Source organism: Corythoichthys intestinalis, chromosome 13, assembly GCF_030265065.1.
Source record: "Corythoichthys intestinalis isolate RoL2023-P3 chromosome 13, ASM3026506v1, whole genome shotgun sequence".
Taxonomy (NCBI): Eukaryota; Metazoa; Chordata; class Actinopteri; order Syngnathiformes; family Syngnathidae; genus Corythoichthys; species Corythoichthys intestinalis.
The window spans coordinates 6,074,733-6,095,214 of NC_080407.1; the positions used below are offsets into that span (position 1 = coordinate 6,074,733).

Below are 20,482 nucleotides of genomic sequence, written 5' to 3' on the forward strand. Positions count from 1 at the left end.
ATAATGTGTGTCACAATTATTAGCACCCCTGGTGTTAATACATTGTACAACCCCCTTTTGCCAACAAAACAGCACCTAATCTTCTCCTATAATGTTTCACAAGATGGGAAAAGACAGAAAAAGGGAACTTCAGCCATTCCTCTTTGCAAAATCTCTCTAAATCATCCAGAGACTTGGGTCCTCTCCTCTGTGCTCTCCTCTTCAGCTCACCCCACAGGTTTTCATTGGGGTTGAGGTCTGGGGACTGAGATGGCCATGGGAGGAGCTTGATTTTGTGTCTGGTGAACCATTTCTGTGTAGATTTGGTCATATGTTTAGGGTCATTGTCTTGCTGAAAGACCCAGTGACGACCTATCTTCAGCTTTCAAAGCATTCATGATGCCATGCACCCTAACAAGGTTCCCAGGGCCTTTGGAAGCAAAACAGCCCCACAGCATCACTGACCCACCCCCATACTTCACAGTGGGTATGAGGTGCTGTCTACACGCCAACAAGCTGTTTGGGAGGCATGCACGGAGAAAAGCTTTCCTCACTCACAATCATAAACGCAAACGTCTGGAGTAGGGCTGCAGCTATCGAATATTTTAGTAATCGAGTAATCGACTGAAAATTCTATCGATTAATCGAGTAATTGGATAAAACAAATATAATTTTAGGTGAAGAGCAATTATAAATATACATGACAAAATAAGACATTTCATCTAATCTTTAGGCGGCACGGTGGCTTAGTGGTTAGCACATCTGCCTCACAGTTCTGAGATCAAGGGTTCAATCCCGGGCTTCGGCCTTCCTGTGTGGAGTTTGCATGTTCTCCCCGTGCCTGCGTGGGTTTCCTCCGGGAACTCCGGTTTCCTCCCACATCCCAAAGACATGCATGGTAGGCTGATTGAACACTCTAAATTGTCCGTAGGTATGAGTGTGTGCGTGAATGGTTGTATGTCTCCTTGTGCCCTGCGATTGGCTGGCAACCAGTTCAGGGTGTCCCCTGCCTACTGCCCGTAGTTGGCTGGGATAGGCTCCAGCACCTCCGCGACCCTCGTGAGGAAAAGCGGCATGGAAAATGAGTGAATGAATGAATCTAATCTTGAACCATTTTCAGTCAATCAATGTCTTTATTTTCGATGTATATTGTTGAAAACAGCCAACAAGATGTAACTAAAATGTTTAAAAAAAGTATAATTCACTGCTTTCACTCAAAAAACTTTTAGATCTTATAAAAAAAAAATATATATATATATATATATATATATATATATATCTTACCTAAAAATGCCATTACGCTTGATAACACACATCACTTAAAAGTAGGTGTTTTTCCCCACGTGTTTCAATTGAATTTCTATTTGTGTCAAGCCATTTTGAAGTTCTAGTTAAGTTTTAAGTTCGTCTAAACTGTAAGTCCTGATAGAACATTGAGTTTTTGCAGTGTTCAAAATAAATGTATGATACAGGCTGTATTGGAGCACATTAGGGACCAGTGCTACTTGGGTGTTTTATCCAGCAATGACTACTGAGCTAAAATTGATAGTTAGCATTATTAAGTTTTTATTTTACACCCTCATCACTCCACAACGCTATGTTATGTTAAAGCTTGTATGTAAGACACGTTAGCCACGCATCGACAGTGGTCATAATTAATAGAAACCTAGCCCTCCGATGGGCTAAGGTTACGTGAGCTAGTGACAGTAACGTTAATCTTATTTATTAGCGCTTAGCGCTCTTTATTAGTGCTTAGCGCTCTACTGCTTTAAGATGGCGGCTGTTTACTAACGCTGCGCAGACGCGGCCGAGTCTGTCATTGCGCATCTAGTTCAACATACATGTGATCTCTATGAGACGCATCAGACGCTACCTGCAACCAACGTAGCATCGTGCGGGCTAGTATTTAGCAACGTCGCCGTCATTTGTAGCGGCTGTCGGCTGCAGTAAGTTCTTAGTAAGCTTCTTCCTCTACGCATGTAACATCAGCGCGTTGTCCCGCAGTAGTCCGAGCAAAACGTGATGCGCTGTCAAAATATTACTCGAGGTGAATAAAATTACTCGGATCAGTTTTTAAACTCGAGTTACTCGAGTTGCTCGAGTATTCGTTTCAGCTCTAGTCTGGAGTTCGCCAAGTGGTATTGGGGCTTCAACTGGGACCGTGTGCTTTGGTCAGATGAGACCAAGATTGAGCTTTTTGGCAACAAACACTCTAAGTGGGTCTGGCGTGCCACGAAAGATGCGCATGCTGAAAAGCACCTCATACCCACTGTGAAGTATGGGGGTGGGTCAGTGATGCTGTGGGGCTGTTTCGCTTCCAAAGGCCCTGGGAACCTTGTTAGGGTGCATGGCATCATGAATTCTTTGAACTACCAGGACATTTTAAATCAAAATCTGTTGCCCTCTGCCCGAAAGCTGAAGATGGGTCGTCACTGGGTCTTTCAGCATGAATGACCCGAAACATATGGCCAAATCTACACAGAAATGGTTCACCAGACACAAAATCAAGCTCCTCCCATGGCCATCTCAGTCCCCAGACCTTGTTTTGTTGGCAAAAGGGGGTTGTACAAAGTATTAACACTAGGGGTGCTAATAATTGTGACACACATTATTTGATGTCAAATATTTTTTTCTTCATGTGGGATTTTTTCCCCACTGAATGAATGCACTTGTATAGAAGGTTGGATTTTTCTCTTTTTTTCCATTAAGGTCCCATATTATTTAGAAAAATATATATATTAGAAGCTAAAAAACACATAATTATTATAAATCCAATAATTATGGAGGGCACTGTATATAGTGCATCCAAATTTTTGTACTATTGCATAGTACATAACTGTCAATTTTTGGCCTTTACTTGCTGGTTAAATGAAGGCATGTACTTGATTGACTTTTGTCGTCTTGGGTCTTTCGTTGAAGGGTTCGAGAGAGGGAAGGAGGACCTTTTATCGCTGCCTTTGAAAGAGGATTCACTTTCCATATCCAAGAGCAAGGTGACCATGACGCACACTCACCAAGTCGGCAATCTCATTATATGATGCGGGTTTTACCTTATGAAAGAGTTTGTTTTGCCTGGTTGTTATTACGAAACTTGAACGGGTATTTATTTCAGGCCTTATTTAACCCTACTTAATGATCCCTTCTCATCCGCGTCTGTCTCGAGAAGGCTGGCGCAGCCAACTGGCAGACACATACCTACACCTACAGGAGGATTTTATTTTTTGTTTAGTAGGTCTGATTCAGCCCAGCGTGTGCTAAGTTTGGGCTTCTGTGAAAAGCCATTGCCTTACAAGGAATCAAAGTAGATTTTCTTCTGTTTTGACATGTACGTAATTGAAGTAGAATGTTGATATGTTTGCAGTCAGAAACCAAGCTGTACAATGGCTCCGACAAGGACGTGTCCGCGTCTGGAGGCAAGCTCACCAAGAAGGAGTCCCTCAAGGTAAAAACCGTCTTTGAAATCAGCTTACACATTGTTTATCCGGACGCACAGAAAGCTCCAAAGTGTTATTTAAAGCCCGATAACCATGGGTGGAAAAGTCTTATTTCGTCCCCAGTGGTTAAGGCTGCAGCAACTAATCGATTAAAATCGATCAATAAATTAGTTGCCAACTAATTTGATAATTGATTTTAATAGTTTGGGTCCTTGTTTTGGTGTAATGTGAGGCTGTGCGTGCCGGTGATTAGAGCAAGAGAGAGAAAGTTCACCGCTGCAACTGCAGCTGTTGGGTTGCTGAGTCAATAATATTAGTAAGTGTCAAGAGTTGGATTGTCTCTTGTGTCGTTAGATCCAGTGTGCCAGTGTGCGTTCATCAGATGTGAAGCCAATTGTATTGTTTGTAATCTTTGTTGATGAGACGTTACGACTTAGCATGGAGTACTAAGCTAGCTAGCGATTATGCTCATTAGTGTCTTAAGTATCCGTTTGTATCAAGTTCTGGAGAAGCATATTAGCACTTAGTAGTTATTGTTAGATAGTTACGTTGTCTCCTTTCTATTTATAAAGAAACAATATACATAAACTCATTCATATAACAGCTTAGAGTCTCCTTTCAAAACAAACTCAAACTGAATTGTCAAACAAGTGTATACTTTGAAATTGGATTTGGATTGTATTTCAGGATAACTTTTTGATAAAGAAAAATTCATTGTTTTTGCTCCCGATCGTTTTAGTTTCAGTATCTGCCGATCCCGATATTTCCCGATCCGATTGCTTTTTTTTTTTTTTGCTCCTGATTCAATTCCAGTCATTCCCGATAATTTTTCCCGATCATATGCATTTTGGCAATGCATTAAGAAAAAATAAATAAAACTCGGACGAATATTTACATTCAACATATAGTACATAAGTACTGTATTTGTTTATTATGACAGTAAATCCTCAAGATGGCATTTACATTATTTACATTCTTTCTATGAGAGGGACCCACCGATCGAAAGACTTGTAATTCTTAAAGATAAATGTGATTTTGTTTATTGTGACTAAAAATTGCTATCTAGTGTATTTGTTGAGCTTTCAGTATATGGTACTGCAGCCATTTAACTTCTGCCCAAATGCATGATGGGAAGTGCAACCATTACTGTGCGTAGGGGCACCAATTGATATATCATCTCTGCGTTGGGAAAGAACATAGGGTGTTAAGAAAATGATCAACTACTACCTTTCATCCCCACATTTCCTCCCACGTTATTTTTAATTGCTGAGAGAGGTATTGTAAGGCTTAAAAATGGCTCCAAATGCACTCAAAATTCTCTCTACTCATTATATGCTGCCTTTTAGCGCAATCTATAGGTAAAATGGCGTCATCATAGATTGAACGTGACAATGCGTGTGTGGGTTGTGCAGCGCATGCGTTAATTATTTCACGTGATTAATTAAAAAAAAAAGAATTACCGCCATTAACGTAATAAATTTGATATCCCAAAGCCAAAACTACTCCAGATGAGTGTAAGACATTTTGTCTGTAACGTTAAATACAATTAGAAGACGATCTAAATAAAAAAATATATTTATATTAAAAAAAGGCATGTCCGATATTTTTTTGCCGATTCCGATACTTTGAAAATGACGTGATCGGACCCGATCGATCGGGATCGGGACATCTTTAATAATTTTACTAACGACCACAACACATACTCTCTGACTTTAGGTGCAGAAAAAGAACTACAGGGAAGAGAAGAAGAGGGCGACAAAAGAGCTGCTTAGTACCATCACCGATCCTTCCGTCATCGTCATGGCTGACTGGCTGAAGGTGAAGAATTTGACTCGATGCTTTTGAGCCTGGAAAATATCCATAAATGAATCACACATATTAAAAGTAAACCTATAATGGATACCCGTAGATCCGCGGAACCCTGAAAAGCTGGACCAAACTCTGGTGCGTGCTGAAACCGGGCGTCCTGCTGATTTACAAGACCCACAAGAACGGCCAGTGGGTGGGCACGGTGCTGCTCAACGCCTGCGAGCTCATCGAAAGACCCTCCAAGAAAGACGGCTTCTGCTTCAAGCTCTTCCACCCCCTGGAGCAGTCCATCTGGGCCGTCAAGGTCGGCGCAAATTGAGACAAACCCCGAAGCGCTCTTTGACCTCATATCATTTGTACTAAAAGTTGCTTGTCAAAGCCTTTTTAGAATATTTGGGCTAAAATCCAGAATGATCCTTTTCACAATAAACCCATCCTGGATTATTCAACTGTAATCCTTCCGTAAAAACAAAGCGTGCTGTTTTAATGCCAAATATTTTCCACTAAAAACAAATCCTTGGATTTCTCTGCATGAATGTTAAGTGCAGACAAACCATGCAATCCACTCCAACCGTGATTGCGTTTTTAGTGTTTCCTCCTTGTTTACTGATTATAGCTCTCTCACTTGCTTTCCAATTAGTGTGTGTAAATATTTCAAATGTTCTTCCAGGGTCCTAAAGGCGAGGCGGTGGGCTCCATCACTCAGCCGTTACCCAGCAGCCACCTCATCTTCCGTGCCGCTTCCGAATCTGACGGTAAGAGACGAGCTCTCGTTCAAGGTGCTAAAACATACAACTGTTGTTTGCGCCTTATATAACTGTCCTCGGTGCTGAAACACGGAACACGTCTGTTGCGTGTCCTTGGTAGTAAAACATGTTGTTTTCACACAACGTGCCTGTTAATTCAACACGTCAAATATGAGTTCGCTCTGTACCGCTTTGTCAGAAGTGAATTTTCTCACATAATAATGTTCAAATTGTCCATTTTTTTCGCAGGCCGTTGCTGGATGGACGCGCTAGAGCTGGCCTTGAAGTGCTCCAGCCTGCTAAAAAGAACCATGATCCGTGAGGGAAAGGAAGACGTGAGCACGGTGGCATCCGGAGGAGAACATTCCCTTAACTTCTACAGCCTCCTGCGTGCCCACAACATTCATGGCTTCCAGTAAGTCTGGAAAAATAGAACTCAGTTTCTGGTCAATCACGCTGACACTACGTGTAACATTTTGCCAACCAGGTTTAACGACAGCGACCATTTGAAAGACCCGGACCTTTACTCCGATAAGTCCGACCGGGAGGGCGAGCCGGACCACGAGGAGTCGGACCCGGAAGGCCTGGAGAAAAGCGAGGAGAGCGACAGCGACACGTCAGAGCGCCAGGACGACTCGTACGTCGACATGGACCCCAACGAGCACGTGCGAGAAACGTCCTACCTGGAGCAATCCCACGAGGAACTGGGAGAGGTACGCAATTAACTTGTATAACTAATATACAGTGCTGGCCAAAAGTATTGGCACCCTTGCAATTCTGTCACATAATGCTCAATTTCTCCCAGAAAATGATTGCAATTACAAATGCTTTGGTAGTAATATCTTCATTTATTTTGCTTGCAATGAAAAAACACACCAAAAAAAATCTCCGGACAAAAGTATTGGCACCCTCAGCCTAATACTTAGTAGAACAACCTGTAGACAAAATAACTGCAAACAACCGCTTCCGTTATCCATCAATGAGTGTCTTACAATGCTCTGCTGGTAATTCCAACTGCTCCAGGTCTCTGAGATTTGAAGGGTGCCTTCTCCAAACTGCCATTTTCAGATCTCTCCACAGGTGTTCTATGGGATTCAGTTCTGGACTCACTTTAGAAGTCTCCAGTTCTTTCTCTCAAACCATTTTCTAGTGCTTTTTGAAGTGTCTTTTGGGTCATTGTCCTGCTGGAAGACCCATGGCCTCTGAGGGAGACCCAGCTTTCTTACACTGGGCCCTAAATTATGCTGCAAAATTTGTTGGTAGTCTTCAGATTTCATAATGCCATGCACACGGTCAAGCAGTCCAGTACCAGAGGAAGCATAGCAACCCCAAAACATCAGGGAACCTCTGCTGTTTGACTGTGGGGACTGTGTTCTTTTCTTTGAAGGCCTCGTTTTTTTCCCTGTAAACTCTATATTGATGCCTTTTGCCAAAAATCTCTACTTTTGTCTCATCTGACCAGAGAACATTCTTCTGAAACGTTTTTGGCCTTTTCAGATAAGTTTTGGCAAACTCCAGCCTGACTTTTTTTTTTATGTCTTGTGGAGTCTTCCTGGGTATCCTACCATAGAGTCCCTTTTCATTTAGACGCCGACGGATATTACGGTTTGACACCGTTGTACACTCGGACTGCAGGACAGTTTGAACTTCTTTGGATGTTAGTCGAGGTTCTTTACCCACCATCCGCACAATCTTTCGTTGAAATCATCAATTTTTCTTTTCCGTCCACATCTAGGGAGGTTAGCCACAGTGCCGTGGGCTTTAAACTTATAGATGACACGGCGCACAGTAGACACTAGAGGTGTGCAAAATTTACGATTCTTAGATTATTCGCGATTCGGCCGTGGAAGATTCGAGAACGATTCACAAACATCCAAATTCTGATTATTGAAATATGCGTAAAGCGAAGTACAACACACTCAGCGCGCCGCGCGGTCTTCGGGACGCAATGAGGAACGAAGCGAGAGTAGCTAAACATCATGCTTCTCATTACCCGGCCCCTCGGGTAATGCCAATGCTCAACTCACGGCTCTAGCTCAACTCCTGCCACGAGATTAAAAAAACACAACAACATACCTGACTGCTGCCGAAAAGCTGCTACAAAGTACAACCACATAATGTTACGGTAGATGTCATTTATATAGGACTAGATGCATTATAGATTCGGTAGCGTTAGCAGGACATGTTCAAAAAGTTAGATGCGGCCGTTAGTAAACGACCGCCATCTTATAGCAGTACACTTCCCTGCAAGGCTGTTGTAGCGAACCTTCCAAGCAAACCTAATTAACTTTTTATCTAAAATACTCCTAAATCGGTAAAAAATTGACTTGAATCTATCTTTAAAATAGTTTTACTTTCACATGTCGAAAGTAGACAAAAGGGAAATTATGGAATAATGGGAGAAATTTTAACAACTTTAACGGTTGATTCACAACATTAAATTAATTGAATGTAGTTTAAAGCTGCTTATACAGAATGGGAACTGGAATTTTTTATTTACTGTTATTTTTGTATATTTGTTTACTGCTATATGTTAACTTGATACTGGAATAGTAGTTTGGTTTAGCCTGAGAGTATTTTTGAACAATTTTGGAACTAATGTACAAAACATAAAAAAAATAAATAAATAAAATAAGGGAGGGGGGTGCATCAATAATCGTTTTATAATCGAATCGGAGCCTCTGAATCGTAATCGTAATCGAATCGTTAGGTGCCCAAAGATTCCCAGCACTAGTAGACACAGGAACATTCATGTCTTTGGAGATGGACTCGTAGCCTAGAGATTGCCCATGCTTCCTTACAGTTTTGCTTTTCAAGTCCTCAAACAGCTCTTGAACCTTCTTTTTTATCTCAATGCTTTGTGGTACACACAAGGACGCAGGACAGGGGTTGAGTCAACTTTAATCCATTTTAACTGGCTCCACATGTGATTTAATTATTGCCAGCACCTGTTATGTGCCACAGATAAGTAACAGGTGCTGTTAATTACACAAATTAGAGAAGCATCACATGATTTTTCAAAGGGTGCCAATCCTTTTGTCCGGCCCATTTTTGAGTTTTGTGTAAAATGATAACATTTTTTTCCCATTCTTTTGTGTTTTTTCATTGCAAGCAAAATAAATGAAGATATCACCACCAAAGCAATTGTAATTGCAATCATTTTCTTGGAGAATTTGAGCATTATCTGACAGAATTGCAGGGGTGCCAATACTTTTGGCCAGCACTGTACACGTTGGACACATTCCTCTTCTAGGCAGGTGAAGCCGCCCAGACCGAGACCGTTTCAGAGGAAAACAAGTCGCTCATATGGACTCTCCTAAAGCAAGTACGACCAGGCATGGATCTGTCTAAAGTAGTCCTGCCCACGTTCATCCTGGAGCCCAGGTCCTTTTTGGATAAACTCTCGGACTACTACTACCATGCCGACTTCTTGTCCGAGGCTGCGGTGGAGGAAAATGCCTACAACCGAATGAAGAAAGTGGTCAAGTGGTACATTTCCGGCTTTTATAAAAAGCCAAAGGTACGCTTCCATGATGTTGCTTCCATTCAGGAAGTGCGCTAACTCGCTTTTGATCTCGCAGGGCTTGAAAAAGCCTTACAACCCCATTATTGGCGAAACTTACCGTTGCATGTGGCTCCACCAAAAAACCACCAGCAAGACTTTTTACATTTCAGAACAGGTAACGAATTCTCTTTCCAGTTTAGGTTGCATTCAAAACTCTGACGGTAAAAATAACAGTTATAATCCATGTTCAGGTATCGCATCATCCTCCCGTGTCAGCATTTTATGTCAGCAACAGGAAGGATGGATTCTGCCTCAGTGGAAGCATTCTCGCCAAGTCCAAATTCTATGGTATAAACATACAGTAATCTGACTGTTTATGGCACTTACTGAATGATAAAAAGCTTCTGCTGTGAATGGGAATGAGTTTATCACTTGTAGACGTCCAATCCATTTGAACTGGGAGGGTGGCAGCGAATGAACGAATGTTCATTCGCTGCCATCCCTCCCAGTTCAAATGGATTGAACGTCTATGGACGGTAGTGGCAGCCAATGCCAGGCAATGAGGTCATTTTGGGCCATTTAAGGTCATTTACCTGTTCATTTTCAGTTACTTCCTGTTGATTTTGGGGTATTTTATGGCTCTCTTCCTGCTTACTTTGAGTTACAGAACAGGAAATCACCCAAATGAATAGGAACTGACTCAAATTCAACAGAAAATGACCTGTAAATGCCCTAAAATGAACAGCAAGTGACCTGTAAATGCCCTGAAAATCGGACAGAATGACTGTGAATGCGCTGGTTTCGAATGAACGAACGTTCCCAGTCTAAATGGATCGTGCGGCGAGCACCGTCAATGCAGCCTTAGAGTTAACTGAGACACTATTATGGTGGAAAATTTTGGTAGCAACTTGTTGGTTCATTTTTTATTTTTTATTTTTTAGACATTGACACCTTTTCAAAATGATATCTTGATTCTTGGCTGGAGCATATCGATAACCTTTTGGGATACAAAGTATCACGATACAGTGGAGCAAATAAGTATTTAGTCAACCACCAATTGTGCAAGTACTCCGACTTGAAAAGATTAGAGAGGCTTGTAATTGTCAACATGGGTAAACCTCAACCATGAGAGATCGGATGTGGAAAAAAAAACTGTAAAACAAATTGTTTGATTTTTAAAGAATTTATTTCCAAATTAGAGTGGAAAATAAGTATTTGGTCACCTACAAACAAGCAAGATTTCTGGCTGTCAAAGAGGTCTAACGAGGCTCCACTCGTTACCTATATTAATAGCACCTGTTTTAACTCATTATCGGTAGAAAAGACACCTGTCACACTCCTAACTCCACTATGGCCAAGACCAAAGAGCTGTCGAAGGACACCAGAGACAAAATTGTAGACCTGCACCAGGCTGGGAAGACTGAATCTGCAATAGGTAAAACGCTTGGTGTATATAAATCAACTGTGGGAGTGATTATTAGAAAATGGAAGACATACAAGACCACTGATAATCTCCCTCGATCTGGGGCTCCATGCAAGATCTCACCCCGTAGCGCCAAAATGATAACAAAAACGGTGAGCAAAAATCCCAGAACTACACGGGGGGACCTAGTGAATGACCTAAAGAGAGCTGGGACCACAGTAACAAAGGCTACTATCAGTAACACAATGCACCGCCAAGGACTCAAATCCTGCACTGCCAGATGTGTCCCCCTGCTGAAGCCAGTACACGTCCAGGCCTGTCTGCGGTTTGCTAGAGAGCATTTGGAAGATCCAGAAGAGGACTGGGAGAGTGTGTTATGGTTAGATGAAACCAAAATAGAACTTTTTGGTAGAAACACAGGTTCTCATGTTTGGAGGAGAAAGAATACTGAATTGCATCCGAAGAACACCATACCCACTGTGAAGCATGGGGGTGGAATCATCATGATTTGGGGCTGTTTTTCTGCAAAGGGACCAGGACGACTGATCTGTGTAAATAAAAGACTGAATGGGGCCATGTATCGAGAGATTTTGAGTGGAAATATCCTTCCATCAGCAAGGGCATTGAAGATGATTGAAGAAGTGGCTGGGTCTTTCAGCATGACAATGATTCCAAACACACAGCCAGGGCAACAAAGGAGTGGCTTCGTAAGAAGCATTTCAAGGTCCTGGAGTGGCCTAGCCAGTCTCCAGATCTCAACCCCATAGAAAATCTGTGGAGGGGGTTGAAAGTCCGTGTTGCCCAACGACAGCCCCAAAACATCACTGCTGGAGAGGAGATCTGGATGGAGGAATGGGCCAAAATACCAGCAACAGTGTGTGAAAAGCTTGTGAAGAGTTACAGAAAACGTTTACTGCCAACAAAGGGTACATAACAAAGTATTGAGATGAACTTTTGGTATTGACCAAATACTTATTTTCCACCATGATTTGCAAATAAATTCTTTAAAAATTAAACAATGTGATTTTCTGTTGTTTTTTTTTTTTTCACATTCTGTCTCTCATGGTTGAGGTCTACCCATGTTGACATTTACAGGCCTCTCTAATATTTTCAGGTGAGAGAACTTGCACAATTAGTGGTTGATTAAATACGTATTTACCCCACTGTATATCACCATTTCGATATTTTATCACACCCCTAACCAGAACGGATAACTTCTGTCTTGTCAGCCTTTGCTTTGTCCTGGCCCATGTGGCCCACATGTAGTCTGTGTATTCTATACTATGTTCTATGTTGCTTTCCTGACCCTTCCCATCCTATTGTTTGCCCCTGAATAAATAAGGTTGCTATCACAGCAGCTGGGGAGCAGCTACCAACCTCCACAAAAGCTACATTGACTTCCTGCGTGTTCTTTTTAGCCAAGCTAGGTGTACATAAACCTTGCTTCTAATCTAACATGTCTTTTTTTGTTTGTTTGATTTTAGGAAACTCATTGTCAGCCATTTTAGACGGCGAGGCTCGACTCACATTCCTTAACCGAGGAGAAGACTATGTCATGAATATGCCTTACGCTCACTGTAAAGGTCTGTTCAAGTGGATCGAAGGCCTTTGTACTGCCCCTCCAGTTCACATCTTAGCATTTTGACTATTTTGTGTCACGCCAGGCATCCTTTATGGCACCATGACTCTGGAGCTGGGTGGTCAGATCACCATTGCGTGTGAGAAGACGGGCTACAGTTCGCAGCTGGAGTTTAAACTCAAGGTAAAAGCAAAAAGGAGTGCACGTAATATAAGAATATCTTTTGAAATGGCGTCTTAAGAGATGTGATGTGTGTGTGTGTTTCACAGCCATTTCTGGGAAGCAGTGACAGCGTCAACCAAGTTTCCGGAAAGATAAAGCTAGGGAAGGAAGTGCTAGCAACTTTGGAAGGACATTGGGTAATATTTGACTTCGTGTAGGGTCTGGAAATACAAGCTGAATGTTAACATGTGATATTGTCACTTGGGCCTCCTTTAGGATAGCGAGATCTTCATCAATGACAAGAAGACTGGAACTGTGGACACTTTTTGGAACCCCACACCGGACTTGAGGCAAAGCAGACTCACCCGTTGCACCGTCCCGCCGGAGGAGCAGGGGGAGTTTGAATCGGAAAGGTGGGATTTTAAATCTAGAAAACCACGTGCTGTAGTTGACCGTCGGTTATTTCTAGACTGTGGCAGCACGTGACGAGGGCCATCAACAACAAGGACCAGACGGACGCCACCAACGAGAAGTTCATTCTGGAGGAAAGCCAGAGGAAGTCTGCTCGGGAGAGGAAAGCCAAATGCGAGGAGTGGAATCCCACTTTGTTCGAGCAGGACCCCGTCACTGGAGAGTGGCACTATAAATACGCAGAGTGAGTCCGCCTCCTAACTATTCTCACGTCAAAATACCGTATAATAATATATAATAATAAATCTCGGTTCGGTACGTAACTCGGTTTTGAGGTCACGGTTCAGTTCATCTTCGGTACAGTAAAAAAACAAAATGCAAAATATAAATATAGTTTATTACACACTGTTGTGCTTTGGACAATAGGAACATTAGCCTATACAAAGCTAGAATTCTGCTCAAAAAGTAGCGGGTATTTAAAGATAATCCAACAACAATTTGCCTTTCAGACCCCGCGTATTGGTCAGCTTTCTTTCTGAAAGAAAGAAGAAAAAAGAAATCATGTGCTAAAGAGAAAAGCAATCCCAAAGATTGACAATGACAAAGATTTTAACATGTATTTTACAAATGAAATGCCTCAATGAATCATTTTTTTCCCTTATGAACGGTTTTCAATAGCCTTATTGGTGGATTTTCTCAAGTTAAAGCACCACACAGAAATTAATAAATGTAATAGTGTAAGCAGGATCTGTATTATTCTTATTATTTAATTACAGGTGTTTTAGCTCATTTCAATTTATTTTATTTAAATGGGCTATTATTTATTTTATTATGTGTTTGTATTAGGGCTGTCAAAATTATCGCGTTAACGGGCGGTAATTAATTTTTTAAATTAATCACGTTAAAATATTTGACGCAATTAACGCACATGTCCCACTCAGACAGATTTAAATGACAGTAGAGTGAAATGCTCACTTGTTAATTGTGTTTTATGGAGTTTTGCCGCCCTCTGCTGGCGGTTGGGTGCGACTGATTTTATTGGCTTCAGCACCCATGAGCATTGTGTAAGTAATTATTGACATCAACAATGGCGGGCTACTAGTTTATTTTTTGATTGAAAATTTTACAAATTTTATTAAAACGAAGAGTAGGGATATTAGAAGTTTTTTTTCGGCCAGCAGCAGCCACTGTAAGTGATTTAAAAGACACCAATGTTGCAGAGGTGGGGAACACACCACTAATTTTGCTACTGAAAGTCCAACCTGCATCAGAGTTAGCATAACATTAAGCCGTGTGAACTTGCTAACCTGCTAAACTCGAGTAGGAAGCTGCTTAGAGAGAAGTGTCCTTCTTTTTTGTATTTTCTACAGTGAACGCTCTGCTTAGAGAGAGAGGGGTTGCATTTAGTGTCAAACATCAAAAAGTTGCCTATGAATTCACATCATGGTCATACTAGGGCTGTCAAACGATTAACATTTTTAATCGAGTTAATCACAGCTTAAAAATTAATTAATCGTAATGAATCGCAATTTAAACCATCTTTAGAATATGCCATATTTTTCTGTAAATTATTGTTGGAATGGAAAGATAAGACAAGATGGATATATACATTCAACATACGGTACATAAGGACTGTATTTGTTTATTACAACAATAAATCAACAAGATGGCATTAACATTATTAACATTCTGTTAAAGTGATCCATGGATAGAAAGATTTGTAGTTCTTAAAAGATGAATATTAGTACAAGTTATAGAAATGTTATATTAAAACGCCTCTTAATGTTTTCGTTTTAATAAAATTTGTAAAATTTTCAATCAAAAAATAAACTAGTAGCCCTATTCTGTCCTCAATGTGTGTGAGTACACAAATTGACAGATAGCGAACAGAAGTTCCAAAAAGAAATCAGACGGTGTGGCAAAGTTGCATGGGCTTTACTGAAGTCATCTCTTTTTGACAGGGGCACGTTTCTTGTATTTTTGTAAAACTGAAAATAACAAGGCAATGTGTCAATAACTTGCATAAATCACAAAATAACATAAAATGTACACACACGTGTCCATTTGAGCAGTAGCACTAGCCAATTAGCTCACAAGCATCTAACAATGTAACTGCATTTCACCATATATTTGAACAAATTCAAATACACATCATCAATAACTATCTAATGCTCATGAATATAAACAAAGGAGGAATATAACTCACAAGCGATGCATGTATTAGACACAAACAGTGTGATGGGGCTATGAGAACTGCCACTGAATACTGGATGCGGACGTTAGCTGGTCTGAATAGCACTGTCTATTAGTGTGAGTTCGCGTCGACATATAATCACGTCAGAAAAGCGTGCCGAAACCCAAATAATCAGCTGCACTGAATCGCCAGCAGAGGGCGACATTACGCCACATAACATATGCAAGTCACACCCAAGCGCCAGCAGAGGGCGGAAAAACTCCATAAAACACAATTAACAAGTTGGCCTTTCACTGTACTGACATTTAAATCTGTCTGAGCGGGCCTAGTGCGTTATTTTAACGTGATTAATTAAAAAAATTAATTAACGCCCGTTAACGCGATAATTTTGACAGCCCTAGTTTTAATATAAAATTTCTATAACTTATACTAACATTTATCTTTTAAGTACTACGAGTCTTTCTATCCATGGATCGCTTTAACAGAATGTTAATAATGTTAATGCCATCTTGTTGATTCATTGTTATAATAAACAAATACAGTCCTTATGTACCGTATGTTGAATATATATATATATCATTCTTGTGTCTTATCTTTCCATTCCAACAATTTATTTTACAGAATATATATAAAATTTACAGAAAAATATGGCATATTTTATAGATGGTTTGAATTGCGATTAATTACGATTAATTAATTTTTAAGTTGTAATTAGCTCGATTAAAAAATATAATCGTTTGACAGCCCTAGTTTATATTTTACAAATGTGACGTAGTATTCATTTATATTGTATATTTTATGTTGTATAACTTTAGTTCCTATGTTAATATTAGTTCCTACTTGTTTTGTTGTGGTAGGAGCATTTTGTATTGAACACGGGGCCGTGTTGGTTATTATTATAGCAGAGAAGACTGCTGCAAATCAACAAAGACAAACTGTGCCCGATCTACCACTCAAGAGATCTGATGGACTCAAAAAGTAGGTTACGATTGCATATTAGTTTCAAAATCGACCGGATCCACCGTATTTTTACACGAGTGACTTCCGGTGTGCCCTGTGTAGAACACCGGTCTGCTAGCTAGTAGTATTGACGCAGGAGGGCCGTGTCATTACTTGTCTCGCGTCAAATAATAAACTCTGCTATTCTTTTTGCGTGCGTCACGTTGAGCCGCTTCTGGGACGTATCTAACACGCGACCACACTGCGACTGGTGTGCATTGGCTGATTGACTCTAACGCCCGCGTTTCACTGCGTTCTCGCAGCAGCCACGTTGTCGTGCCGTTGACGTGTCTGGACTGTCCTACCGTGTTGGTCCTCATTATAGTAGAGAAGACAGAGTAAATTTAATCAACACAAAGAAACTCTAACCCGATCGAAAAGTAAGGGTTATACTACGTCAGAAACTCGTTCGGTATGCGTCGGTTCTGAATCGACTACCACGTACCGAAACGGTTCAATACTATTGCATGTACCGTTACACCCTTACTGTATAATGTTGTTTTTTTTCGCAGCACGAGGCCATGGGACCCTCTTAACGACCTGATCCAGTTTGAAAAAGACGGTTGTATCCAGACCAAGGTCCGACACCGCACCCCCATGGTACGTTCTGGCAGTCTTATTAGTCTGAGTAACCAGGGGTCGCGGAGGGACAATTGCAAGTGCCAGGTAGGTTTTTTTCCAAAACGTCTCGCTGCCTCAGCCACCATCTACGCAGCTTTTTTGTCGCTTCACCAATTTTTTTATTACCGTCATCCTACTTTTTTTTTTTTTTTGGTATCACTTCATCTGTTTTTCTGATCCTTCATCACTTTTTTACTGAGCCCCTCATCTGTTTTTTTCTGACTGGAACGACCATGGACTTGTGCTTTAACAGCATGCAGCGTCCTCTGTGTAAATTGCATGCTTTTCGTGTCATTTAATCTTTAAAATTAAATTTTTTACTCTTCTAGCCAATGAAACAATTTAGCTGAGCTCTTTGTGTGTTTATGTATGAATGAAGGTCACGGTGCCAAAGAGGAAACACAAGAGCGACAAAGCTAAAAGTCCAGAGAGCGGATGCTCTTCGCCTGAGCTTGACCGGCAGGATTCCTCCGGAAGCGAACGTGAGTATTGTCACTTGTAACAAACGTGGCGTAGCGTAACGTAACATTTGGAATTGTGTGGTTACAGGACACAAAAGCAAACATAACAGCCGTCTGCGCAAGAAGGGCGCAGACTTCACCGAACTTCAAAGTGCCATTGAATCCATAAAACAGACGCAACAGGATATCAACAGGTTAGATTTGGCAACTTGTATTTGTCCTTGGAGGTTTAATGAGTTGGTGGAGTTGATTTGGACAAATTCCGTGCAGTTTGTCAGTCATTTGTTAGTTTCGGGGCTACGGCGTGGCTAATGGTCCCATCTTAGCATGCCAATAAAAAACAACATATGCACACATGAGAATGACCCATGCAATCAATACTGTTAGCTATGTTTTCAGGATAGAGGTATTAAAACTGACCATTGCATGTCAGTAATTGTAGTATGAACTAGGCCTGTCGCGATAAGAAATTTTTGGAGGCAATCTATTGGCTCATAAATTTGTGCCCATATGCGATATTATTGCCTTTTTTTTTTTTTTTTAACCTATTCAACCACGATTATAGTGACATTACATCCAAATAAATCACCTATATAATCAGTCATTTCAAAGCTAGTTAAGTGCAGAATATGAAACAGGTGAGAAGCCCAATGTCATTTTTCTTGCCTTCCAATTAGAGCCTACTAAAAGTGTTCATTTGATCCAAAATGACTGTCATCTTGTCCTGCAAAGTGCGCATGCAACAAATTTAAACCCAAATTATTATCATTTATTACATCATATTATCATTGCCAATCCGATTTTTCATAATGGGTGTCATTTTAAATTAATTCTCCATGTAGAATCTGAAGTATATGCGATTGCCTCCAGAAATCTGAACATGGCGTGCTTTTATTTTGAAATGTACACCGGAAGTACGTTTGCTAAGCCACTAACTGTAAGCTTTACACTCAGTAAAAAAACACAAAAACAAAGCTTTCATCAAGCATGTAGTGCAGACATGTCCAAAGTTCGGCCCGGATTTGGGCCAAATTTAATCCGGCCCCCAGCCTCTGTCATAAAATCAATAACATCTGGCCCGCACACAAACTTAATAAATTGGTCAGCAGTACTGTTACCAGCATATGAATGAGCTTACACACTAAATGCTGCTCCTCATTTACCCACTAAAAGGCAGCAGCACTCTAAGCAACATTACCTCGTGTGACCCTTTACTTTCAATTTTCTAAAATGGCGACAATCAAAAAAAGTTGACTGAGACGGCCGACACTTCAAGGATAGGTGAAAATTGGACTACTTCTTCACTAAAATACGCAACTGTGTGTGCCTCATTTGCAAAGAGACAGTCGCTGTTTTTAAAGGGTTCGATGTGAGGCGATATTACCAAACATGACACGCTGACATGTACGACAAGGTTATAGGGAAGATAAGCAGCGAGAAATTGAAGCAACCTGAAGCTAGCATAATTTCACAGCAGCAGTATTTCGCGAGAGCCCGAGAGTCGAAAGAGAACGCCACAGAGGCTAGTTGCGAGATTGTTTAAATTAATAATTTAACAAAAATTAGGGCTGTCAAAATGATCGCGTTAACGGGTGGTAATTAATTTTTTGAATTAATCACTTTAAAATATTTGACGCAATTAACGCACATGCCCCGCTCAAACAGATTAAAATGTCAGCACAGTGCAATCTCCACTTTTTACTTGTGTTTTTTTTAGTTTTGTCGCCCTCTGCTGGCGCTTGGGTGCGACTGATTTTATGGGCTTAAGCACCCATAAGCATTGTGTAATTATTGACATAAACAATGGTGGGCTACTAGTTTATTTTTTGATCGAAAATTTTACAAATTTCATTAAAACGAAAACATTAGGAGGGGTTTGGCGTGACATTGTCTTGGCTGCATGGGTATTTCGAACAATAATCTGCATTTGAATTGATTTAATTATGTTTGATTTGTTAATTATTGGCATGCTAAGCAGGCACCATCGGCTCACGCTAGCTTAGCCACTCCGGAGCCCTGAAACTATCAAATAACTGACATCCCGCACGGAATTTGTTGAAATCAACTCCACCAATTAATTAAACCCCCGCTAACTTGAAGATTAAGCCGAATGTCAAAAATTCTGAACTTCCCTTTTAATATCAAAACCAAGGAGCATCACGGCGTTGCGAAGTCGCACGGCAGGCCGAGCGGAGGGCGCCTCCTTCCTGCAGCAGCGCGACTACATGGTCATCGTGGCCCTCATCGTCCTGCAGGTGGTCATTAACTATGTCTTCAAGTAGCAGCCATCGCAGAGGGACTAATCACAAACGCACTCCAGTTTCACTAGCGGATTCATTTTTTTCCTCGATTGTGTTTCGGGTCCAAAATTTCGTAAAGATCCATAGATTTCATATGGACTCTTGAAGACTGAGAGCACAGCCATTTTCATTTCTGATAGAAAGGAAAATACTTCTGCTAACATACATTTCAAACTCCAAAATAGCCATGACATTTCATCCTGTTATTGTATTCTTTTATTTATTTATTTTTTAATTTCGCGTCCAAAGTGGTCCAATCTTCCTTTTTTCTTGGAATTTGACTCCAAAAATTCCTACGCGGTTTTAAAAAAATGTGGCGTACAGCTCGAAACGTGTGATAAGCACACATTGCGGCTTTGTAAAGTACTGTCTTCTGCACAAGCACACTGGAAACGTCCTTTTTCAATGTTTATTAGCTCTTCAACTACAGTGAGCACTGCCCAATCGGTTTATTTTAAGTGTTCTTAATAGCGAAAAGCGGGCAAAATGATTGGAATTAAATCATTCACTTCACAGTATGTCGTTTGTAAAAGATAATCAAAATGTATTGGACGTCTGCTGAAGAGTTACGTGAGGCAAAAAAAAAAAAATCTAGGGCTCCATTGAAGAAAATTGCCTTTTAGTATTTAAAAACCAGTTCAAATCTCGAAACATTCCTTAATTGTGTACATTTTGAATTCAATACAAAACTGAGTAGTTTATGAATTTTAATTTATTGCACTTAAATAAATCTGTTAAACATGACCTTCGTGAAGTTGGCCCCGATGAAGGACCAACTTCACGGAGGTCTCAAACGTGTGAACTTCTGAGGTCGGGCAAAATGTTTCTTTCTTGATCGCCATCTCTTCCAGTGCTTTTG

At 40.7% G+C, this 20,482-nt stretch overlaps 1 protein-coding gene across 13 annotated transcripts in view; it reads left to right on the forward strand.

Annotated features, from left to right (window-relative positions):
- osbpl8 (oxysterol binding protein-like 8) overlaps positions 1 to 20,482 on the forward strand; it is a 78,511-nt gene that overhangs the window by 37,790 nt on the left and 20,239 nt on the right. For 8 of the 13 annotated variants that reach the window (XM_057854924.1, XM_057854925.1, XM_057854933.1 and 5 more), the window contains 19 exons: positions 2,899 to 2,972; positions 3,341 to 3,421; positions 5,130 to 5,231; positions 5,323 to 5,526; positions 5,893 to 5,977; positions 6,218 to 6,383; positions 6,456 to 6,681; positions 9,222 to 9,488; positions 9,550 to 9,648; positions 9,725 to 9,821; positions 12,381 to 12,479; positions 12,561 to 12,658; positions 12,745 to 12,834; positions 12,914 to 13,050; positions 13,107 to 13,292; positions 16,754 to 16,907; positions 17,242 to 17,344; positions 17,412 to 17,517; positions 19,476 to 19,578. In XM_057854924.1, the coding sequence (XP_057710907.1) occupies positions 2,899 to 2,972; positions 3,341 to 3,421; positions 5,130 to 5,231; positions 5,323 to 5,526; positions 5,893 to 5,977; positions 6,218 to 6,383; positions 6,456 to 6,681; positions 9,222 to 9,488; positions 9,550 to 9,648; positions 9,725 to 9,821; positions 12,381 to 12,479; positions 12,561 to 12,658; positions 12,745 to 12,834; positions 12,914 to 13,050; positions 13,107 to 13,292; positions 16,754 to 16,907; positions 17,242 to 17,344; positions 17,412 to 17,517; positions 19,476 to 19,578 (2,477 nt within the window). Of the gene's footprint in view, positions 1 to 2,898; positions 2,973 to 3,340; positions 3,422 to 5,129; positions 5,232 to 5,322; positions 5,527 to 5,892; positions 5,978 to 6,217; positions 6,384 to 6,455; positions 6,682 to 9,221; positions 9,489 to 9,549; positions 9,649 to 9,724; positions 9,822 to 12,380; positions 12,480 to 12,560; positions 12,659 to 12,744; positions 12,835 to 12,913; positions 13,051 to 13,106; positions 13,293 to 16,753; positions 16,908 to 17,241; positions 17,345 to 17,411; positions 17,518 to 19,475; positions 20,236 to 20,482 lie in introns of those variants that run through there. The other 5 variants (XM_057854931.1, XM_057854936.1, XM_057854934.1 and 2 more) reach the window with 3 other exon arrangements.